Source organism: Sinocyclocheilus anshuiensis, unplaced genomic scaffold (assembly GCF_001515605.1).
Source record: "Sinocyclocheilus anshuiensis isolate Anshui unplaced genomic scaffold, SAMN03320099.WGS_v1.1 scaffold1143, whole genome shotgun sequence".
In the NCBI taxonomy this organism is placed as follows: Eukaryota; Metazoa; Chordata; class Actinopteri; order Cypriniformes; family Cyprinidae; genus Sinocyclocheilus; species Sinocyclocheilus anshuiensis.
The window spans coordinates 1,184,996-1,206,180 of record NW_015546123.1 but is presented as its reverse complement, the minus strand read 5'-3'; the positions used below and the strand labels follow the sequence as shown (position 1 = coordinate 1,206,180).

The 21,185-nt window shown below is 37.0% G+C and overlaps 2 protein-coding genes across 2 annotated transcripts in view; both read right to left on the bottom strand.

Moving 5' to 3' along the window:
• Positions 1 to 179: 179 nt before the first annotated feature.
• Positions 180 to 14,675, bottom strand: LOC107700974 (SWI/SNF-related matrix-associated actin-dependent regulator of chromatin subfamily D member 3-like). The gene is made up of 13 exons (XM_016502855.1): positions 14,530 to 14,675; positions 11,577 to 11,764; positions 8,689 to 8,781; positions 6,681 to 6,723; positions 6,581 to 6,610; positions 6,089 to 6,181; positions 4,075 to 4,176; positions 2,418 to 2,579; positions 2,235 to 2,332; positions 1,660 to 1,795; positions 1,372 to 1,494; positions 1,054 to 1,155; positions 180 to 543 (listed from the first exon to the last, which is right to left on the bottom strand). The coding sequence occupies exons 1-13, from the start codon at positions 14,605 to 14,607 to the stop codon at positions 490 to 492; spliced, it is 1,302 nt and encodes a 433-aa protein (XP_016358341.1). The 5' UTR covers positions 14,608 to 14,675; the 3' UTR covers positions 180 to 489.
• Positions 14,676 to 17,614: 2,939 nt separating this feature from the next.
• LOC107701014 (transmembrane and ubiquitin-like domain-containing protein 1) overlaps positions 17,615 to 21,185 on the bottom strand; it is a 13,284-nt gene continuing 9,713 nt past the window's right edge. The window contains exon 3 of the mRNA XM_016502908.1: positions 17,615 to 18,502. Coding sequence (XP_016358394.1) covers positions 18,151 to 18,502 — 352 coding nt within the window. The 3' untranslated portion in view covers positions 17,615 to 18,150. The remainder of the gene's footprint in view (positions 18,503 to 21,185) is intronic.

The window sequence follows — 21,185 nt, the reverse complement described above, 5'->3', positions numbered from 1 at the left end:
GTAGGGAAAACATGACAGATTCAATATCTATACTTACATACTAACATTTAGCATGTCATTAATGGTTAAAAAAATTCCCAGGCAACATAAAGTTTTATTCATTGTATTTTCTACCTTTCCAAGTGAGAAGACACACAGTGTATCTGCACTTCATGTGCATCAAAAAACTGATGTAAAAACAATGAAGATAGCTGCTGTATTTGTGTGTTATCAGTGTGAAAGTGGCATTTCCAAGCCACTTTCTTGAATTCATTGTACTGTGAGGTTATATACATTCAACTGTACAGTAAACATACATTAAATAAAAGTACAATTACACTTTTGTTGTCCCTCATTGGTTAAAAAATCCGTCCAAACCTCATTCTGAGAAGGGGTCTAATACTTTCATGTCCATGGAAAACTGCCCAGTGTGGATATCACCAGAATAAAAGTGACCAAGCCACAGGTGAAGCAAACTAGTTGTCAACTTATTCTTGAAACGGAGATATTTTAGGTGTTTCGAATTGCCAAAGCTTGTTCAAGCTCCTGTCTTCGTTGTTGAATCTACATAAAAGGAAAGAAGCATACATTTGTAAATGAAAAGACAAAGTGAAATGTCCACTTTTGATTCTAACATGAAAAAATACCATTTAAAATAACCCTTTTATTCTTTGTTTTTTAAAGCATAAAATGTCATTTATTCCTGTGATGGCAAAAAAGCTGAATTTTCAGCATCATTACTCCACATGATCCTTCAGAAATCATTCTAATATGCCAATTTAGTGCTTAAGAAACTTTATTTATTAGTACTATTATTATCAATTTTGAAAACAGTTGTGCTGCTTAATGTTTTTGTGGAAACTGATATATTTTCAGGATTCTTTAACGAATGGAAAGTTCAAAAGAACAGCATTTAATTAAAATAAAATATTTGCAACATTATAAATGTCTTTATTGTCACTTTTGACCAGTTTAATGCATCCTTGCTGAATAAAAGTATGCATTTCTTTCAAATAATTCTTACTGACCCCAAACATTTGTCGCTAACACGATTCATTTGCATGTGCCCCTCACCTTGCAATAGAAATAGCGGCTGACAGCTTCCTGAGACCAGGGCTGGTTATAAAACTCTGCTCTTCTCTCTTCCTCTGGATTTCCTACTGTATCTGTCATCAGCTGTAACCACAACAAAATCCAGTCCAGTTCAAAACGGAAGAAAAGACAATTTCTCTAAAAGCAGTTACATCCTTTCGACCACTAGGTAGAGACACTGTTTCAAAAATGTTTAAAGTCTAAACCTTATTTTGACATACATTAAGTGTGCAAAATGGTTTGATATAATAATACTGTATATGACTATGATTTTGAGCTGTACACATAGTTTAGATTCACCTTAAGGTCCCGGTTCTGGGAACAGATCCAGTCCTGGATGTAGCCCTTGGGGTCCCTGGAGAAGCTAAGCATAAAATCTCTTTGGATCTTCAGTTGGTTGATCGACTCGATAGTTTCATGGATCTAAGGAATAAATGAAAATGTGATTGTTAAGAGAACACCAAATGTACAACCAGAACTTAATAGTTATGCATAGGGTTTAAATTAAGTTAAATAAAACAGCACCTAGATATTCAATAATTCTTGTCCAGATGGCTTTCACATATTAATGATAAAGCTCTTTCTGACCTTGTTGTCCAGGGATGCAATCTCGTGCTGATTGGCTGTGGACAGCAGGAATCCATTCATCTGACTCTTAAGAGGATCATCAACTTCAACATCAATGTCATAGCATGCTGTCTTCTTCTGGTCATTTGCATCCACGCTGATAAAATTAAAATTGAAAAAGGCATTTAAAAGAACAGTTTATCTGAAAGTAAAAATTCTGTTCTTAGTTACTCACCCTCATGCCATTGTAAAGCTATATGCTGTTGTTTTTTCCAGTGTAAAACACGATAATACACGACAACCTATAATGCTTTTTGTAGCGTCACTCTATGAATCAATTAAAATAATCTTTAAAAAATGATATTTTTGTCTAAAGTATTACATAAAAAATAATATTATACAGGTTTGGAACAATATGGGGGTGAGTAAATCACAAAATTGACATTTTGGGTGAATTATCCCTTTAAATTGTAAACAAAAACAGGCCCCTTAAAAGGTCCATTCGTGTCAAAGGACTTAAAACTGCTATAGATCAAATTATTTTAAGTTTGAGGATACAATAAATGGAGAAACATTCTGAATTTATGACCACTTACCTGATAATATGATTGATCACAATAGGATCAGGCGGCAGCAGTAGGTTAGTTAGTCGTTGGGGGATCTCACAAAACTTCAGACGAGGACAGTCAAAGATCTGAGAAAAAAATGTGTTTGCTATCAGGCAAAATGTTAACACCAAAATGAAGAAAGTATTTTATATGACAGAAGTATGGCAGTACCTGCTGGAAATATTTATCACAGTTGATGTACTCCTTTTCATGAGAATCCTGCAGCTTGTTGGTCTTGACGTACTGCCATAAAGCCTGGATGATGCAGGAGCGGGTCTGAGTGTGGATGCCAAGGAGACGTGCAAGACGAGGATCCAACTTAAACTGAGGAGGCTGAAATGCACAATGAATAAAGAAATTAAACAAACACATTCCGAAATGTATAACAGAACTATACCTTTATAAAATATTCACAAATTTAGTACATTACCCTACTACAATTTACATTCAGTATACTTGAATAGTTGACATAACATGTCTATGAACTTCATTCAACAGCAAGGGTTTAGTTTAAACTTTACACTACCATTTCAAAGTTTGCCATCAGTAAGACCTTATTACTTATATTCAACAAGGATGAATTCAATTGACTTTAAAGACATTTATAATCTCAGAAAAGATTTCTATTTTAAATAAATGCTGTTCTTTTGAACTTTCTATTTTATCAAAGAATCTTGGTTTCCACAAAAACATTAAGCAGCACAGCTGATTTTAACTTTGATAATGATATGAAATGTTTCTTGAGCACCAAATCAGAATGATTTCTGAAGGATCGCGTGACACTGAAGACTTGAGTAATGGATGCTGAAAATTCAGCTTTACCATTACAGGAATAAATTATATTTTAAAACATATAAAATAGAAAACACACTGTAAAAAGGATTTTTTTTCATTAAACTTTTAAATGGCAGAGTAACAGTATAAAGTGTACATCTTAGCTCCTGTAAATGGTCACCATTTCTACAATATTTATCACCATTTTTAATCACTTTTCTGCCTTTGCTAATTTATTTAAATGCTTCTCTGGCATGATTAATTCATTTAGTAAAAATATGACTTCAATTTAATCTCACAAAAACGTAATGTATAATAATTATTATAATTATAAAAGATTTGATTTTTTTTTTAACTAGTTCTAGGTGGATATAGCATGTCGTTTATCTGGATACTGCTAAAACTACTTGACATTTCATGTCAAAGTAAAGCTCTTTCTGTCAACTACACAATTGCAAATCTGTTTCATTGTCTCTTTTTCTACATTTTAATCTCCATTGTTTTAAAAACAAAGCTTTAGTTTTCTGACAAATCAAGCCTCTTCCCACCAGGTTGTAGTTAGCAATGTGAAAATTGCTACAATTAAAAGAGTCATTTAGTCACTAGCCATAGCTACTTTGGTGAATAGAGAAGGGCAATCAAACTTTTAGAGATTAATGACTTGACTATAGCTTTTAATTACAGTGCTTTTCAAGATGGATAAGACAATTAAGATAAAGCTATCATTATGCAGATGAATTTCTAATTGGCCATTTCTAAATCTCAACACATTTATTTGGTGGTATACATTTTGTACAATAATTAATGCAATACATTTTATTTAAACTTAATCGTTTAAAAAATCTATATCTTAAAACTAAAACTTTATTTCTAGGTCTAGATTGGATTTTGAATCTCAGATTTTCAGACTTTTAGAGCCCATAGTCAATTTTTCACATAGTTATCATTTAAAGAGTTTGACGTCATGCCCATAAACCTGCTACAGCATACAAACTGTCCACTGGTAATCCATCAACCGTAATCTCTAATTATAATCTGGCATTCCTGCACGCACCTGGTAATCCAGCATGAGTAAGAGGGTACAGCGCACATTCACATCGCCAGGCCTCTTCACCTGGAAGCCATCGGTCTCCTGGGTCGTCGGAGTGCGGTGCCACTGTTAGGATGAAACACAAACTCAGTCTAAACACCAGGCAGATAGTATAAAACTGCTGCATGAGAAGTATACAGCAATTTCAAACCGGATTTTGATATACTCTGAAGAAAATCTGAGCAGTGTTTGTCTGTGTCGAGGGTGTTTGTCAGGGCAGGCAGTTGCTAAGATGTTCTTAGTGGTTGTTAGAGCGTTGCTATGGTGTTTAGAGTGTTTTTTAGCAGGTTGCTATGCATTTACTAGTTGGTTGCTAGACTATGCTGGCTGGTTTTCAGGTAGTCACTTTCTAGCCTCCAAGTCTCTATGATATTCTGGTTCCTAGATATTGTTGGGTCCTTTACTTAATGTAAAGGTCTATTCACACAAAGATTGATAACTATAAAGACAACTATAACGATAACTATATTAGTGCCCACACTGATGCACAATAACATTATTTTTATTCTAAGCGAGCGCTGCAGTTTTGCTGTATGCCGCTTTAAATGCTCAAGCTCTTTAAAGCAGGACTGATATTCTGTCAATGTGTTTATCCTTAATCAGCTGGAAAAAATATTTGGAAAGTGATTCCAATGATATTGTTCCTCTGCGCCATTATCGCTATAGTTGTGCTATTCATTTAAATGTAGAACAATTTTTAAAACTACATATTTAGCATTATAGTTTTCATCCTTGGTGTGAAAGGGCCTTAACTCTATGGGATTTTTTGACTGATTTATTGACCACAAAGTGAAAATTTTCTCAAAAAGCAGCACCAAAATGTAATATTTATGGTTATGGGTTTGTTCAAATCTGAAACTCTAAATATGAGTGACAGTATTACACTAGTGATACAACTTGCCTGTACATTATTTTTTAGCTATTGAGAGAGGCCGTCAAATCTTAAAAATCTGTATTAACTATGGACTGCGTATGTGCTGTTAATGCATGGAGGATACATTCAAACATGTGAGTGAATAAAATGATTAGGCTCTTTATGCGATCTCACTTGCATTTTCCCTAAACCATCACATGTTTCAGCGCTATCTGAAAGAGACAACATAATGCCAGTGACTCACAGCTCAACTCAATTAGCATTGCTTGATATTTTCAATGCCATCTTTCTCCGCAGGTAAATCACTCTTTTTATCACACGCCTCAATCTGGTGTGTGCTGTGATGAAAACCCACAGTCACCAAGGACAATTTAAAGAGCTGTTGAATGAATAAACCCAAATGCGGCGCGTTCAGCCAGTTCCAATTGGCCGGAGGCATAAGGGTCACTCCTTGAGAGCTGCAGCCCACTTCTGTGTATCTGCATTCCCAAGACTTCAATGTCCCTAACAAAGTGCATAAATATTAAGTGCGCGAGGCAGCTGGGAAGGTTCCCTTGTGTAATGTAAATGCCTGTGTGTCTGAATAGCACCTGTGCACAATGGTTCCTCCACTAAAATAGAGTAAAATGCACTCTCTGAATACAAAGACTCTCAGTTCAGGGTGCTGTGAAAGGTTTTATAGGTGTTTGTCTTCAGAAATCCATTTCTTTTCTCCCGTTAATGCTGCCCAAAAGCTCTGTGCTGGCTGCACTGTCATCGCTCCACAGTGTCATGGGCAACTTCCTTATGTAGCATGTTACTATGGAAACCACAAAGATATGTCTCACTTGAAGTATGGTTAACTGAACTTTTCATTATGACATTGACGTTTCTACTGAGTTCCAATCCAATCTGTCACACAGTAGAGGCCAAGAGATTCTTGTGGACATGTACTTGAATGCGACATAATTTCACCCTGTGTGACTGTCCTCAACCTTGTTTGAATTGCAAAGAGGACTCTTGAGATTCACCCATATTAATTGCTTCCAACTTTTGTAAAGAATTAATATTGAATATGGTTTAGCAATGTTTTTATTGCCGTATGTCGAGTGAGTTAATGCTTACCTCCACTAAGTGGTTGTCAGGGCCATACAGATCCTTATCCAGCTCAATAACAAGGCTCTTAAAGAAAGACGAAAATTGTAACCTGACGCTCCCCTGATTTTCACAGTGTTGCATCATTCTCTCCTTCCCATGTGACCTCCAGCATTTTACAAACCTCATCATAATGAATTAACTCTTTTTGGTTTGCCTGTAAAAAAAACCCAACGAAGACTTTGGGAGGATAAGCCATTTCAAGCACCCACATCCTCTCCAGTTCCTGCTATTGTGGCGTATTACAGTGTCACATCCCAATGGAGACATTTTACCAAATCAGTCGTGTGCCTGCACTCATCCCACCTCTCCACACTCCATCACATTTCTTGGGAATCAAACCCTTTTCCACCGACAGAAAAAAACAAATACACAAGAGCAGTCTTCGTGACAAATTGGATCCCTCTTGCCCATTCCTTTCACTTTTTTTTGCCCACGGAAAAAAGAAACCAGCACAATTACCTGTACCGTGTGATCACTCTTGACTTGGCACTGAAAATTACGACATGAATAAACAAACAAACACAGACAAACAGATAAAAGCCATTGTGATGGACCTCACCCTCTGAGGGAGAATCTTGTCTGCCATTTTTCTTCTCTTGGCACTACGGATGGGGGAAAACAGAGAGAGAAAGAGAGAAAGAAAGAAAGAAAGAGAGAGAGGGAAAGCGTGTTACTATGGTGACTGATAGCAGAGTCCACAGGCCATCTGCTGAATAACTGGGACCCATCCAGATGTTTTTCCAGCTGTGTGTGTTTGTTTCTGTGTATGTATGTGTGTGTGATCAGAGAGAGAGAGTATAAGAGCGAGAAAAGGACAAAAAGAGGTTGAAAATAACACTTAATCATGATTATGAATGCGTAAATATTCATTTCTGCACATTTTGTGGCTGTATGTCTAGGAGAGTTGCCTTGTTGCTTTCACACCTGGCTGTCTCAGTTATTGTAAAGGGCTGTTCACACAGGACACGATCTTGCAATCAAACTGCAAGCCATAGTTAACATTGTAAAATTGTTTGTCATTTTTATAGAAGGGGGACAGTAAAAATGGTACAAAATTATTAACAAAAACTGTTAATAATTAAAATAATTAAGTTATTTTACCACATACAGTGAAAACTGGCTTAATGTAGAATTTTATGTACTTTTACTGTAAAAGACTGTCAAGTTTTTTGCTTTTTTGGAAGTAAAAACTATAAATTACTACATAATTTACAGTGAAAAAACAGTAAGAGGACATTCCCAGAGGTTCCTGCGTGACACATCATATTATATAGAATTTTGTTTCTTCTTCTTTTATTGTCCATAATGCATATTAGGGTGATTTGTGTTATTTTATGTTATTTAGTTAATGTTTATTGCATTATTCTATCGTTTTGTCTTTGTTCGTATGACCCTGTACACAGTGTTTTGGCCTTGTGGCTCTCTTGTTTTACCACCTTTATCATGGTGGTTATCAGTACATTTTAGGGTACATTTTAGTTGAAATAGCTATGTTTTTTAACATGATATCACTTAATCAAACATAGGGTTTTAAGTTGTAAAATATACAGGTAACAATATGCCAGCCTGTAACACTGGAAACATTGTCACCATATTTTTTACAGTGAATATCTGGCAACCACAGCTGCCATTTTTATTGTTAATGTAATGGATTTTTTTTTACAGTGTAGAAAATCTATTAAAAACCAGCTCTGATCAACAAGAACATCTTCTGTTTGTGTGCAGCCCATAACATTTGTGAAAAACAGATCTTTGTGGTCCAAATGTGTGAAAATACAGACTTCTAAAATGGGTCCCAGCATCAATTTGGACCACAAAAATTGAGTTGCATCCAACTGCTGTTTTCAGAAAGACAATTCTAATTTCTCATTTCTCTTCTATCCCCAAACATGATGCATATATCTCTTTAGTGCAGAAAAGTTTTTCCATAGACAAACATGCCACACTCCTATGGACACCGAGAGCTCCTCAGGTCCAGAGCTGAGGAGCACATGACCCTGTCGGAGCAGGAAATGTCTGTCCTCATTCACATCCACTCCCCCTCTGGAGTATAAACTTTCTCATGGTCCGACTCGTCCACCCTAAGCCACACTGCTCCTCCGGGAGAAGCTGAGAAACAGAGACTGAGATGGGTGGGGGTGCGAGAGTGAATGCCTCGACACTCGTCACGTATTCTTGATTGAAAATTAATAATTAATGCATTCAGGTGAATTAAATGAGCGTTTACTGAACGTAGGTCAACTATAAGAGAGAAAAAACATTCTGAATGAACACAAACGGCATGACAGAAGGGTCATGCAGCCCACACACAGCTAACTGACCACAACCGCATGTTCTACTTCACATGCACTGCAACAGGACATTCATTCTCAGGTCATGTTGACTATTGAGTTCATTTAGTAAATGTACATTTTTATTTGATTTACTTTACTTTAATCTGTTACCTTAAGTGCACACATGCATTTGGGGAAATATGCTTCAGTCAAGTTTAAAGCTGCAAACGGGAACAAACCAGGCAGGGACATCACAAAATGTCAAACTAACATGCAGCAGAATAAACAGCCTACTTGAAGGATCCAATTGAAGGATCTGATTGGGCGTCTCTCATGTCCATCTGTCTTGCAGATATCTCATTTGTTGCTGGAAATCCAAGTGGTTTCCTATAGGTTGATTTGGGGTACCTCTAGTTAGTTATTTAAACAGAATTTTTCAGTAACAGCCGATATTGTACACACATACGTATATATAGGCAATATCTACAAATATGTATATACACTAATCTTTAAAGGTTTGGGGTCAGTAAGATTTAAAAAAATATTTTTTAGAAAATAATAATTTTATTCAGCAAGGACGCAAAAGTGACAGTAAGTTCATCAAAGAATCCTGAAAAATCTATCATAGTTTCAACAAAAAAAATATTAAGCAGCATAACTGTTTTCACCATTGAAAGTAATAGGAAACGTTTATATATATATATATATATATAAACCGGATGTTTTAAATTGTAATAGTATTTTTTACAATATTACTGTTTTTACTGTATTTTGAACAAATTAATTCAGCCTACATTTAAATGGCCTTTACGGTCTTCTAATGTGCACTTAAATTAATTCTGTAAAAACACTAATAATTTAATAAGAGTAATCTTTATCCTAATCTCAAAATGAATATTTATTGTTCATACTGTACACTATAATGTTTTGATGCATAAACTCATTTGTGACACTGGACCACAAAACCAGTCATAAGGGTCAATTTTTCGAAATTGAGATTTATGCATCATGTGAAAGCTGAATAAATAAGCTTTCAATTGATGTGATGTATTTTTGGCTATTGCTACAAATATACCCCAGCGACTTAAGACTGGTTTTGTGCTCCAGGGTAACATTTATGAAATGTTTTAATGTTTTATTTTTTTAATTTATGTAGACAAAATTTTATAGATTAGGCAAATTTTTAGATTTAATAAGGGCCTTTTATTGGTTATTTGCCATGACACAAAAATAATTATCGGCTTATTTGCATTGGGCAAAATGTTAATATCGGTGCATTAAGCAGTATTGCAAGATCATGAAATTCTGGCCAAGAATGTACTGGGATAAATGTTTTGTATTTTGATAATCCAGGTCTAACATTTGTTAAACAATTTGAATTTTCTAGCAAGATCTGTTGAATTCAGTAAGCTGCCCCTCAGTAATCACAACTGACACTCTTACAAGCATATACAGTTGAAATGAAAATTCAAGGACAAATACAGTGCAAACAACAAGACCTGAAAAAACTAACAGCAAATTCCAAACATCACTTTCATGCCCTTGAGAAGGGAATGCTATTAGCAGGGTTGTTTCAAATGAAAATGAGCAATGGAATCCCTTCGTGAAGGTCCTTTCCGCAAGGCTGTTAGCGAAGTCAATCGTGACTTTAAGTACACAATTTTGCCGTTTGTGATCACATGATCCTGATGTGTATGTAAAATGTTTTGGAAACAAATGCCACACAGACAGCAATGTGAATCAAAAAGATTCAATATCTGACACTAGGTCTTAGCAGCTACATCAATAGCTATAAACAAGAGTTTTAAAGTCAAGCTAATAGTCCAGTTCTGAAAATCAAGTGTCAGTGACATTTCCAAGAACACGCTGTACCAAAATGGACACATACAGTATGAGACAGTAATGCCCTGCAGAAATTCAGCATCCTCACTTCAAGTCTTCTACACTTCTGAGTTGGAAGGGCACAGTGATACTCTCTTGTGAAAGGCAATATCTGTGCCTAAGTGATTACCTGTTGCGCTATTAATATGCTCCAAGTATTATTTTGGCATTTAATAGCGATCAAACTGTTGCTGTCTAAAGATAGAGCACCTGCACTAGCCAAACATAAGATATTTCAGTCACTAGAGAGCGCTATACTTGGCAAGAGCTTGCTGGCAAAAAGACTACAAACCTTAAAGGGATAGTTCACTCAAAAATGAAAATTTTAGGTTTATCTGCTTACCCCCAGGGCATCCAAGATGTAGGTGACTTTGTTTCTTCAGTAGAACACAAACGAAGATTTTTAACTCAAACCGTTGCAGTCTGTTAGTCATATAATGTAAGTGAATGGGAATCACAGCTTTGAGAATAAAAAAAAAAACATACACAAACCAAACCAAATTAAACCCTGCGGCTCGTGACGATACATTGATGTGTAAAGACACAAAACGATCGGTCTGTGCAAGAAACTGAACATTATTTATATATATTTTTTACCTCTTATTTTCAACGCAAAACTGTCCTGAGCACATTCTCAACAGCCGGCGCTTGACGCGTCTTCTTCTTCTTCTTAAGTGAATTACCGCCACCTATCTCTCAAATGGACCATTGACACTCTATCTACAATCTCAATTAGGAGTGTCAATGTTCCACTTGAGTGATAGGTGGCGGTAATGCACTTATAAGTCTGCGATCCGCCGTAAAACAAAAAGAAGACGCGTCAGGCACCGGCTGTTGAGAACGCGCTCAGGACAGTTCAGACATTGCGGTGAAAATCAGAGGTAAAAAACTGAAAATACTGTTCAGTTTCTTGCACAGCCCGATCGTTTTGTGTCTTTAAACATCAATGTATCGTCACGAGCCGCAGGGTTTAATTTGGTTTGGTTTGTGTATGTTTTTTTGACTCAAAGCTGTGATTCCCATCCACTTACATTATACAACTGACAGACTGCAACGGTTTGAGTTAAAAATCTTTGTTTGTGTTCTACTGAAGAAATAAAGTCACCTACATCTTGGATGCCATGGGGGTAAGCAGATAAACATCAAATTTTCATTTTTGGGTGAACTATCCTTTTAATAAAATTTAATTCAGGCATACAAAGTGCATCAAAACCAATAAGCCCAGTTTGTCCACATGAAAGGCTCTTGGAATACATGTTTATTATTTCTCATCAGTTGTGTGCAGAAAAAGTGCCACTCACTTTCTGGGACGGTTCTGGACGGGGAGAGGTTGCACTGGCTGGGTTGGGGCAGGACGTTTTCGGCTGGGGTCTAGGGTTGGGTTAGGCATCCCTGGTCGAATTGGTGGTGTTCCGCCATATGGAGGTCCAGGAGGCCCCATGGGAGCGCCTTGATGGGGCATCCGTGCCCCTGAGGTCATCCCTGGACGCTGTGGAGATGAGAAAAATGTAGACTAAAGGTCAGATACCAACACATTTCTTTGTTGAACTCATTTGACATGTTATACGATGTTATCTGTCTGACACACAATACATATGAAAATACATGCATATATTCGTATATGCATATTCATCAAAGTTGTAGCTTTTAAATCAATTACAGCAAGCTGACATAATGCACAAAGACTCTTTTGAGCTAAGGCACTATAGGGCGCTGTTATGAGCTCCTCCTCCAGTATCTGAAGCAGAATTAGGCCAGGGCCTCTCGCACCTGTGCCTGTCACTTCAGAAGCGACAGCTGCTCGCCCTCTACTGAAACACAGAGGTGCTGGGTAAGTCAGCCTAATGCAGTCTAAATGACAACTGTGCAAACTGTGATGTCAAATAACGTCTCATTTCATCTAGTCCACATACATTGTGCTTTCTGGAATTGGAAATGTGTTTTTTGGGGAATTTCATTTCCATTTCTTCAATATAATTCTGGATTGATTTGTATTGTGAAACCACTATATGAATAAGTCTGAATGGAATAGATTTTTTTTTTAAATTGAACATTAGCAACGCAATACAGCATTTATTATTCTAGGTTATTGTTAATACATCTACAAATGCAAATACATTCACATTTTTTGCATAAATTTATATAAAGTATATTCCATAAGAGAGTTTAATTTAATTTAGTGATACAGACATTAGTTAACATAAAAACAACATTATATTTATAAATGAACATTAACAGATTAATAAATGTGAATGTGAAAAGTGCTATGTATAAATAAATTGAATGGAGTTACTTTTTTTAATTGAATATAGCAATATTCAATTCATCAACAGTAGTTAATGCAATAGCTAAAATGAAATATAAACAATACATTTATAGCATTTATTATTGTAGGTTATTGATCATTTCTACATACAAATACATTTAAATTTTTGCATGCATATACATTTTATTTCATAATTTAATATATTGATACAAATATTAATTGACAGAAACAGTAGTATATTTATAAATTAACATTAAAATTGATTAATAACACCAAATACACAAAATAATGATCTTTAAAAAAGCATCATATGACCCCTTTAAAAAGTTGTTTATTGTTAGTTCACAACACCTAAAGCATTTATTAATGTTAAAAAATTGAATCACACCGTAAAGTGTTGCTCGACTGAAGAGCAATATTGTCTTTAGGTTTTTGTCCTGTTATTATTTCTCAATGCGGTTTGTGTCCGGGAGATTTGAGGTCTGTTGTTCATGACTCATAATGGCAGAGTCACAAAGTCCCTGTGACTCTCTGGATGTGCACCAAAGTTGTGGAAACATCCAGAATGTGAGCCAACGTCCCCAGCTCCAGTCCTCCCTCCAGTGCGGGTACAGTACATCTCTGCCAGAGATGCTCCCGTATGGTGCTGTGACCCTCACGACCTGATCATCGCTTCCCAAAGTAGGCCAAGCTCCAGAGGTGTCCAGGCCTGGTCCAATCTCAGAACATCTGAGTGAGGAGGCAGTGGGTTGTGAACATGTGGACGCTGCGGGAACCGGTGCAGGTCTCTGCACGCCTCTGCCAATCCCTGGCTCTCAAGGTCGCTATGGAGGTGTTCAGGGCACAGGAGGAGGCCGCAGCACTGGACTATCACACAGGATAGGTTTCTCAACACTTTCTCAGTACTGCTGTGCCAGACATATACTACATATCTGTTCAGAGATACCAATTTTGTAGATACCAATATTATTGTTCTCAGATCAATCACAATGTGAATCTTCAGATACAGTACTAGGGACCACTTAGGCCTATATAAAAGCATCTAAAAAGCAGCATGTCATGGGACCTTTAATGGAGAAAAAAATCAGAGGGTTTGAGATTTTTAACCTTCACCACATGGCTTAAGGCCAGCTTTGCAAGTTTGTAGTACAACCTGTTAAATAATGAAAATGTATTTAACAGGTTAGAATGGTTATAACATTTGAAATAACTAAATAAAATAATTGTACATGGTCTGTTAGCAATCATAGGCCGAGTGATCTCTCATTTATAAACCATGGAGAAGTTTGTGATCTCCAGTAAACACTCATGAAGAGTCTGCATTCAACCCCAATCCATCAATTTATGAAATATCTATACTTTCATATACATGAATAGCCCTTTCTGGAATAATATTTCCAGTGTAAGTGCTTTGTTAAATAATACATGGCAAAAGCAAAGCTAATAGAGGGTTAGGATGTCTTGAAGGTTGTGTTTTAGCAAAGAAGCCTCTAGAAACAATACCTTTTATTTGGTCTGATATCAAATAGCATTAGAAAATAGTTGCACAACCACCAAAAGTTCTCAAAAGTCTCCATGAACCTTTCATTTGTCCATATTTTTATGCAGTAAAAACCCTGAAACACATACAATCAAGTTTGAATAAAATACCACAGCAGGATTTTTTTTATTTGTGATCTACCCTTAGGGTGCTCCTGCTACACACCCTCCTCTGCCTGCACACCAAAACAGCATCCTCTGTTTCAAACTAGTACTCGTCCCTCAAAATACAAGTATCTCTCACACTTCCAGTACCGGAGTTTCTCTTTCCTTATCCTCCTCCATATGTTAAAGACTATAACCTTTCACCCTTTCTCCTACACGGCAGTTCCTGTTTTTTTTTTATCATATAGAAATAAACGGATAACACCCACTGCATCTTATTTTTCCCGTGAGCAGAGCCATTGACACGCTTCCACATGCACAAACACGCTTACTCTCTCACTCACCACTCCATGGACGAGAAACTCAAACAGTTTACTCTTGGTGGCTTTACGAGCACCTCCAGCAGAATCCTCCATGTCCATTTATAAAACCCCCAGTCTCTGTTTTGTTCCCTCTATTTCCCGGGTACCTCTGCCTCTGTATGCTTCCCTCACTTTCCCTCTCCTCCAAAAGAGAGTGCTCCCTCCCTCCTTCTCTGCACTCTGACGTTCCTTTTCTCCACTCTCTCTCTCTTTAAAGCATGTCAGTGTGTGGCCAGAGTCGAGTCTCTCTCTCTCTCTCTCTCTCTCTCTCTCTCTGTTTTAGTGTAGCTTCCCTCACAGACTGTGGGTTGGGAAGGATGGGGGTCTGTGAAGGGGGCTGTCGCTGGACCACCGATGTGTAATGGAATGCTGCTGAAAGTAGCAACACGGCAAGCAGGACTATAAAAACACAGACATGGTGCTGTTCCAATAGGCGGTTATGTGGCGGTAAATTATCCTTTTGCTCTCACAGCTGGTTATTAAGTTTGAGAATTATATCAGGGTAAAGTGTGAATGACTAACACTAGGAAAACTCTGAAGGAATGTTTCTACCGGCAGGATTCTGAAGAATTGTCTGTGGATTGCCATAATGGGTCCACTCAGATTATGCCTCAGAGTTTGTCAGTAAGCAATTAAAGGGATAGTTCACCCAAAAATGAAAATTCTGTCATCTTTTACCCAACCTCATGTCATTCCAAATCTGACTTTCTTTCTTCAGTGGAACACAAAATATATTTTGAAGAATTTGAGATCCAAAAAAAAAAAAAAGTAAATGATTTGTGATGAATTAACTATCACTTTAATGAAAGCACATTTTTGGACTTTCAGAGGCAGGTGGATGTAAACATGCTGTTAAATCTTTCAGATGATCCAAACATTAATAGGATGAGATATTGCATGACTACAAATGACTACAATGTTTAGCAACTAATATATCTTATTTTTTCAAAGATTGGTTCAAAGTTTGTAGGTTCAGGGACAAGCGGTTGGGAAAAAAGTTGGTAAATCTTCGTTAATCGTTAAAATGCAATTTGTAAAAATCTCCACAATTTAAAAAAAAAAGATAATTACAATAAAAATATTAAATAATAAAAATATCAAAATACGATTTTTTATTTTCAATTATTATCATTTGTATATTGACATAATAAGCATTGTACTGATTTACAAAACATTTCATGTTGATTGAACCAACTAAGCACATTAAAAAATATATAAAAATAAAGAAGAGGAAGAAAAATCTCTTCCAATAGTAGAAGGGAAGACATGAGCTCGATTATCCATGTGTACAGGTGTTAATGACCGTGGATGTGTTAATGAACTTTACATTTTTTGTGCTGTTAAGATTCATATTTTCTAGTCCAACGCACATTATAAGATCTCTTTATGAGAAAAGTACACTGCCTAGCCTAGTATTTGTGGTAAAGGATTAAATGTGATGTGGTATTGCTGAATGGATAGGCCTCCACTGGAATTACAAACTTCAGTATTGCAAACAACAGAGTCTGGAAGCACACAGACACAATGCAGAGCAGATGTTGGGCTCAATGAGAATGTTCATCAGCAGTGCCATATAAGTTACAAGATACATCAGCATTAAAGCAGCTGAAAGAAGTTTTGAGACAGACTATGTTGGTTATAACCAGACATGGTATTTCTGAGCTATACAAAACTGTGTAGTCATATGGAGGCAAAAAAGATGAAGCATTCCTAACAAATAACAACTGAATGACATGAGTAATAGTTCAACTGACAGGTGTCAATCAAGCGCGCAGGATTGTTTATAGTCTAATAATATTGTCAATTAGTATCAATGCATGAAATCAGCAAAATTACAATAGTATACTGAATAGTACTCTCGTGCTAAACAGAAAAGCTTTGAAATAATAAATGCTGAAAACGCATTTGCGGTATAGACTGAAGCGGATAATGACGCGATGCGATGGCGTTGCATTCCTACCTTTCTTTCCATTGCTGTAAGTTTGATGCTCTCAGTTCAGCTGAAGAGCCGAAACCCCCGAATTACACGCGGTGGATGTCCGGCAACTTCTTCGTTGTTCCAGACAGATTCTCGGCTACTCCCCCCTCCCCTGGGAATGAGAGCTGGATGGAGGGATGCTGGCGAGGAAGGCCCCGTGTCTGTGATTTCAGTCGGGCTCTGGCGGCGGTGAGTGCGGCAGACGCAGGGGCGCAGGCGCGGGGATCGTCCGACACAAGCGATTCAATGAAGGATTAAGGGAACGTCGTCAAACTGCTGAAAATTAAAGCAATCTGTGCATTTCGGTCACACTGCTGTAAAACGCACTTCATCATATTAACAATAAGGGACATTTTCGCTACTCGCCACGATAATTAATATGTACACTGCAACAAAGGAGAAATGTTCCTAACAACAAGGATTTTAGTGAGTTTTAAATTTAAAACGATGCCTACTCTACTCCTCATTCATACCGACTTTTGCATATATTTAATATTTACATACATATTTACACTCCCCATACACATATACGCATATTTAGTGGACCCAAAGCTATTTGGATATCTAAAACTGACATGATTCATAAATAATGCATGGATGTATTTCCATTGTGTAACAAAACGTCAGAGCATGGCATTCATCATTTCACTATAAAAGACTTAAGATTTAAAATGGTAAAACAAAAGATATAATGTCTGAAATGAAGACACTTATTTTGATACTTTTCAGTTTTCACTTTTTGGACATTTTCTTTCAAGAACTTGTGACATGTCCATGTAAATGCAATGAACTACACCTGTGCTTTTCTATTACACACAACGTGAACTTAAAGGAAACTAACTTGAAATTCATTAAATGACATTCTGACACCAGTCTGTTGAAAGTCAATGGAAAGAGGGCTCAGGAAAATTTAGTTTCTTTGCAGATGCCACTTGGTACAATATTTTGTATAATTTAATGGCACTCAAACTGTTTTGGGGGCTACAGTACACACTAAATTGTGTGCTGTTTTGCAAAAATGGACAAATCAGTTGCAATATAATCACATGAGCAGTGGTAAAACATTTTAAAAATGACAACAGTCACCAGTAAATAAAACAATTATTTAATAGATTATATCTCCATTTCAAAAGCCTTATTGTACACATATTATTTTAATTGTCCCAACATATAAGAGCAGCTCTACCTGATCTGCTTTAGTACAGTTTGTGTCTGGCAGACGTCCAGACGAACCCCACTTGAAACTCAAACACCATCAACTCACATACCCTCTTACAAGCAAGCCCCAGTTTCACACTGGGAGCATGCACATGAAGAAAAAAAAAGAAAAAAAAAAAAGAGGACAGGCACAATCAGCATCTCTAGTTTTCTTTTAAAAATCAAATATGTAGCATATTCCTACCTGTGACAAGCATAAACTTGGTGCAGATGAAAAATAGCAAAATAATGACCTCAGAGATGTTTCCCTGAAATCCCTGCCTTCAGCAAACCTGAAAAGTCCAAAAATCCCAGGAGACATTGCCACTGGCATTGGTGAGTGAGCAAGTGCAAAGAATCTTGTATACAGATGTATCTGTATGTGCGCAAACATGTATATGCTGAATATGAGTGGACAGAAACAGCCATCAATGGCGATACACCCCAAATGCAACAAAACTAAAGAAGATGGTGATGCCCACGAGTGAGGCGGTGGCAGGTGCAGTGAAGAACTGCCGGTACTGGATCTGGAAGTACCAGAGCACAGACAGCATAAGCACGAACAGAGGCACCATGAGGCTGCCCACGTTGAGCGCCACATGCACCTGGTCAGCAGCCCGTACCCCGGCAGGCATGGCCCGAGTGGCATGCTGTGAGATGTGGCAGTGCAGAACACTGTTGTCGGACAGGTTGAGGGAGGCCAGCGTCTGAGCATCGTCCTGAAGGAGCTGACCCTGGTAAATCAGACGTACCTGGTGCTCCTGTCCAGCAAAGTAAGTCCTGAAAATATAATCAAACAAACAGATGTTTATATACACAGAAATACAAACACCTACACATGCTGCTTGACCTGTTTAAGCATATTACAAATTATTAAGTCATATTTAGGAGGGGGTGATCCTTTTTCCCACTCAGTGAAATTGAGAAAAAAAAGGGGCTTCTGGTGATTAAAGGAATAATACAAGACTGCTGTAGTTACTTTGCAGCCTGAAATGAAGACGGACAGTTTTTGTTTTATCCAGCTTTATCCTTTACTCTTTATTTATTTTACTCTCCCTTTATAACACCCAAGTGAAAGATAAAACACCAACATGTCAGAAAAAAAAAGAAAACAGATTCACTGATTTGGAAAAAGGATCACCTCCTTGTGTCAGTATTTTGTTGAACCACCTTTTGCTTTAATTACAGCCTTTAGTCTGTTGGGATATGTCTCTGTCTCTACTAACTGCACATATAGACTTTGCAATATCTGCCCACTCTTCTTTGCAGAACTGCTCAAGTTCAGTTAAATTTGATGGTGACTGTTTGTGGTCTGCAGTCTTCAGGTTATTCCACAGATTTTCAATGGGGTTTCAGTCTGGGCTCTGACTAGGCCATGCAAGGATATTCACCTTTTTCTCCTTCAACCACTGTGTGGTCAGTTTTGCTGTGTGCAGGGTTTCTACAGACATGTTACATTTTTAAAGTTAAATTTAAGACTTTTTAAGACCTTTTTAATACCACCTTATATGAAATTTAAGACCTAAACCTGTAATGGAAATACACATTATGTTACATACATATATGTAATATTTAATGTCTTCAACGTAAAAAGAAAACAAAATATCATCACTGTAATAAATTATATTTATTACTAAGATATACAGTGAGCTTTTACATACTTAAATCTGCATATTTTTATTTACCTTTACAAAGGCCTATTTTTACAAATGCATAAATAATGTTTTGATATATTAAACATAAAACGTTGAATACTGATATTTGAAATTATTTAAATAATAAAAAGGTACTGTAAATGTGAAATTAAAACCGTCAGTAGGTGGCAGCAAGTCACTGTTAATAAGTGAGCCATTGCGATTGAACCGAATAATTTTAACGGTTGATTCATTCAGGAAGGAAACACCCTCATGTTGCTCAGAGACGCACAACAGTGCTGTGGCTGTTTGGAATTATTTTTGTTGTCGAAATAGTGCAAAAACAGCCAATATGGTGTCTAAAACTTCTTAACTTCTAGTTTATTGAACTGTTGTAAAAAAATCAATATCACATTTGTAATCATGGTAATTTTTGGAGAATAAAAACGGCACTCTTCATGTGAAATTGATTAACTATGAAGTGGTATAAATATATACATTTTCTGCCCCCATGTCTTGAATTTTGTGATCATAGACTGAATCATGCAGTGAAAGATCGCACTCTCAATGTGCACGTGCACTAGTGTAGACTTCACGTGATCGTAATACATGCATGCACTCTGTTAGGTGTTTGAATGCTTTTGCGTCATGGGAATATTCAGCAAAATAGCTCACTTGTCATGGTATGTTACTTAACTATATCATGTTATGAATAAACTAAACATTTTGAATTTTCACCTCAGTGTTTCTTCTGAGTTTCTTTATGTGTGCTGTTACGCTCATTTGTTCTGAAGTCTCTCACAAAGAGACAACCAGAGTGAGCCTCAACAGCGCGACCTTGATACCAGAAATACACTATCCATTATCAATCGTTGTTTACATTGAATGTAGGCTAATAAAATTAGAAGAATAATTCTCGCGTTTCGATGCTTCGCTGGTTATTTTGTTGTCATTTATGTTTTAAGCAGGCTATTTGTCCGGTTGGGCAAGAAAAAAAAAATAATTTAAACTAGCTACAAGGCTGATCAGCTGTAGCTCGACCTATATTATTATTATTATTATTATTGAGAACATTAAGAAGACAGTTCAACCTGTATTCTGCTACTGCGATTCTCTCTGATGATGCAGTTAACTTACCACGGGGGAGAAAAAAAATCTTTGGTCTTTCCAATGATTGTAAACAGTCATTAGGTCCGTCAGACTTGAGATATTTTAGCGGTAATGTGACCAAAAATATTTAAGACCCATCGAATCTGAATTTAAAGGCACAATATGTAATTTTCACCACTGGAGGGCGCGTATTCACAGCGACATCTAGTAGTTAGATGACGCCATGACTGAGTGTGGAATCATGGGAGTTGTCGTCTTCATCCCCACAGCCAATGCAATCCGACGGGACTTGGGCAGAAATCATGTTCATGGATGAGCTAATGATTTGTTAACGTAGTAGAATGAAGCAGGGTGAGGCTGAAAGCCGTCGAAGCGAAACGAGGCCGCTGAACGAGCGCGACACACGGCTCGAAAGCAGCGGAGCTTTTATTATGCCACAGTCGACCGCTTCCGCTCCTTCCGGTCATGCGTATGTGGGAAAAAAAAGCAGCGCTATTTTATCATACTAGATACATTTGAAAGTTCTGTTATAATGCTACTCTGTGCGGTCGTCACCTGTCTAATAAAACGCACAACATATTAAAGCGTCTTTGGTGTTTCATGTTTTCTACAAAACAAAACCGGAAATCGAGGGGTTATGACGCCATTGGCAGGCGACACAATGACACTATAGACACGGTCCGTGTCACTAGTTAAAATTGCTTATTTCTCTGGATTTA

Coding starts and splice junctions, on each gene's coding strand:
- LOC107700974 (XM_016502855.1), bottom strand. CDS start 14,607: ATGGACATGGAGGATTCTGCTGGAGGTGCTCGTAAAGCCACCAAGAGT. Junction 2,333..2,417: donor GTGATAAATATTTCCAGCAG/GTACTGCCATAC, acceptor TTTTTTTCTCAG/ATCTTTGACTGTCCTCGTCT. Junction 544..1,053: donor GCCGCTATTTCTATTGCAAG/GTGAGGGGCACA, acceptor CCTTTTATGTAG/ATTCAACAACGAAGACAGGA.